Source organism: Sphaeroforma arctica, assembly GCF_001186125.1.
Source record: "Sphaeroforma arctica JP610 unplaced genomic scaffold supercont1.319, whole genome shotgun sequence".
Lineage (NCBI taxonomy): Eukaryota > Ichthyosporea > Ichthyophonida > Sphaeroforma > Sphaeroforma arctica.
Window position 1 is genome coordinate 6,096 of NW_014040239.1, and position 1,250 is coordinate 7,345.

Sequence of the window (1,250 nt, forward strand, 5' to 3'; positions counted from 1 at the left end):
ATATATACATACCTGTATTCACATAGAAGTTTAACCTTCTATCAGACATTTATACTCTCAATTATTTTTTGCGATAGTGCATCGTCGTATCCTACTTTTTAAATATCAAACGAATTGTACACATACTTATAAATAAACAGCTCAAACGCTCATACGGCTTGGTTCTGCCTCTTAATCAGCATGTGCAACACACACACCAATATGACCGACGCTTCTCCCGGTACAGTTGTTTCTTCCGCTTGTTTCTGTTTCGGGGGAACAAGTGAGGATTTCTTTGACGTAGAATGTATGGATGAGATCGAGCTACGATTTGCCGGCTTGGGACCGTCATCCGCATCGGGTTTGCCGGACGATACTATCTTACGCATCAACCTCATATTGATCTGTTGTTTGTTATTTTTTCTTGCATATGTAGATATTGTCGTTTAATACTAGAGAATATACTTATAACCCTATAGATCTGTCTGTTTTTCTACAAAGCTGTGGGTTTGTGCTTGATACCAAGGCGGACTGATCTGATAATTTATCCTGTCCTTCTCTTGACCGTTGGTTTAGGCTGTACGGTGATCCGTTTCAAATACGCTAACCCCACCTATCTGTCTTAAACTGATGTGGGTTGATATAATTCTTTTCACTTGTGTATCATAGCTTCGGCCTTCGCTACCAGTACAGGATTTCTATTAGAATTTGTCACATTAAAATCAAGTGAATGAGCGTAAATGAGCATAGCCTTCGAATTTTAAACCCAGAATGAGGTCCCTGGAAACAGTTGTGATTTTATAGGCCAATCAAAATGAACGTCGTGCGGATTCATCGTCATGCATATTTCGACATACATCCAGACTCCGATGGGGGGCTGGTGGCTAAAGCTTAAAACGTTACTTTACATGTAAAACCGTATATATATTTCTAAAAACCACATAGTAAAAACAGATACATATACATAATGTGGTATAAAAAATTGTGAAAACGTTTACAACTGAAAAAAAATCGGGCCTCGAACTCTGCGGAGTCGGGAGCAAGACGGAACTTTGCCCTTTGAGTTCGGAGTCTTAAAAAATGTATGTATTTATGACTAGGTAAATACATCTGAATAGTCGTGACTTGCCGGTGAGTCATCATATATATATATATATATATATGTGTGTGTGTGTGTATGTGTGTGTGTGTGTGTGTGTGTGTGTGTGTGTGTGTGTGTGTGTGTGTGTGTGTGTGTGTGTGTGTGTGTGTGTGTGTGTGTGTGTGTGTCG

At 39.4% G+C, this 1,250-nt stretch overlaps 1 protein-coding gene across 1 annotated transcript; it reads right to left on the bottom strand.

Moving 5' to 3' along the window:
• Window positions 1–141: 141 nt before the first annotated feature.
• SARC_05153 (hypothetical protein) lies at window positions 142–377 on the bottom strand (the record flags this gene model as incomplete). Its single annotated transcript, XM_014300984.1, has 2 exons — window positions 142–168; window positions 198–377. 2 exons carry the CDS (start codon window positions 375–377, stop codon window positions 142–144), a joined length of 207 nt encoding a protein of 68 aa, XP_014156459.1.
• Between the last annotated feature and the right edge of the window lie 873 nt (window positions 378–1,250).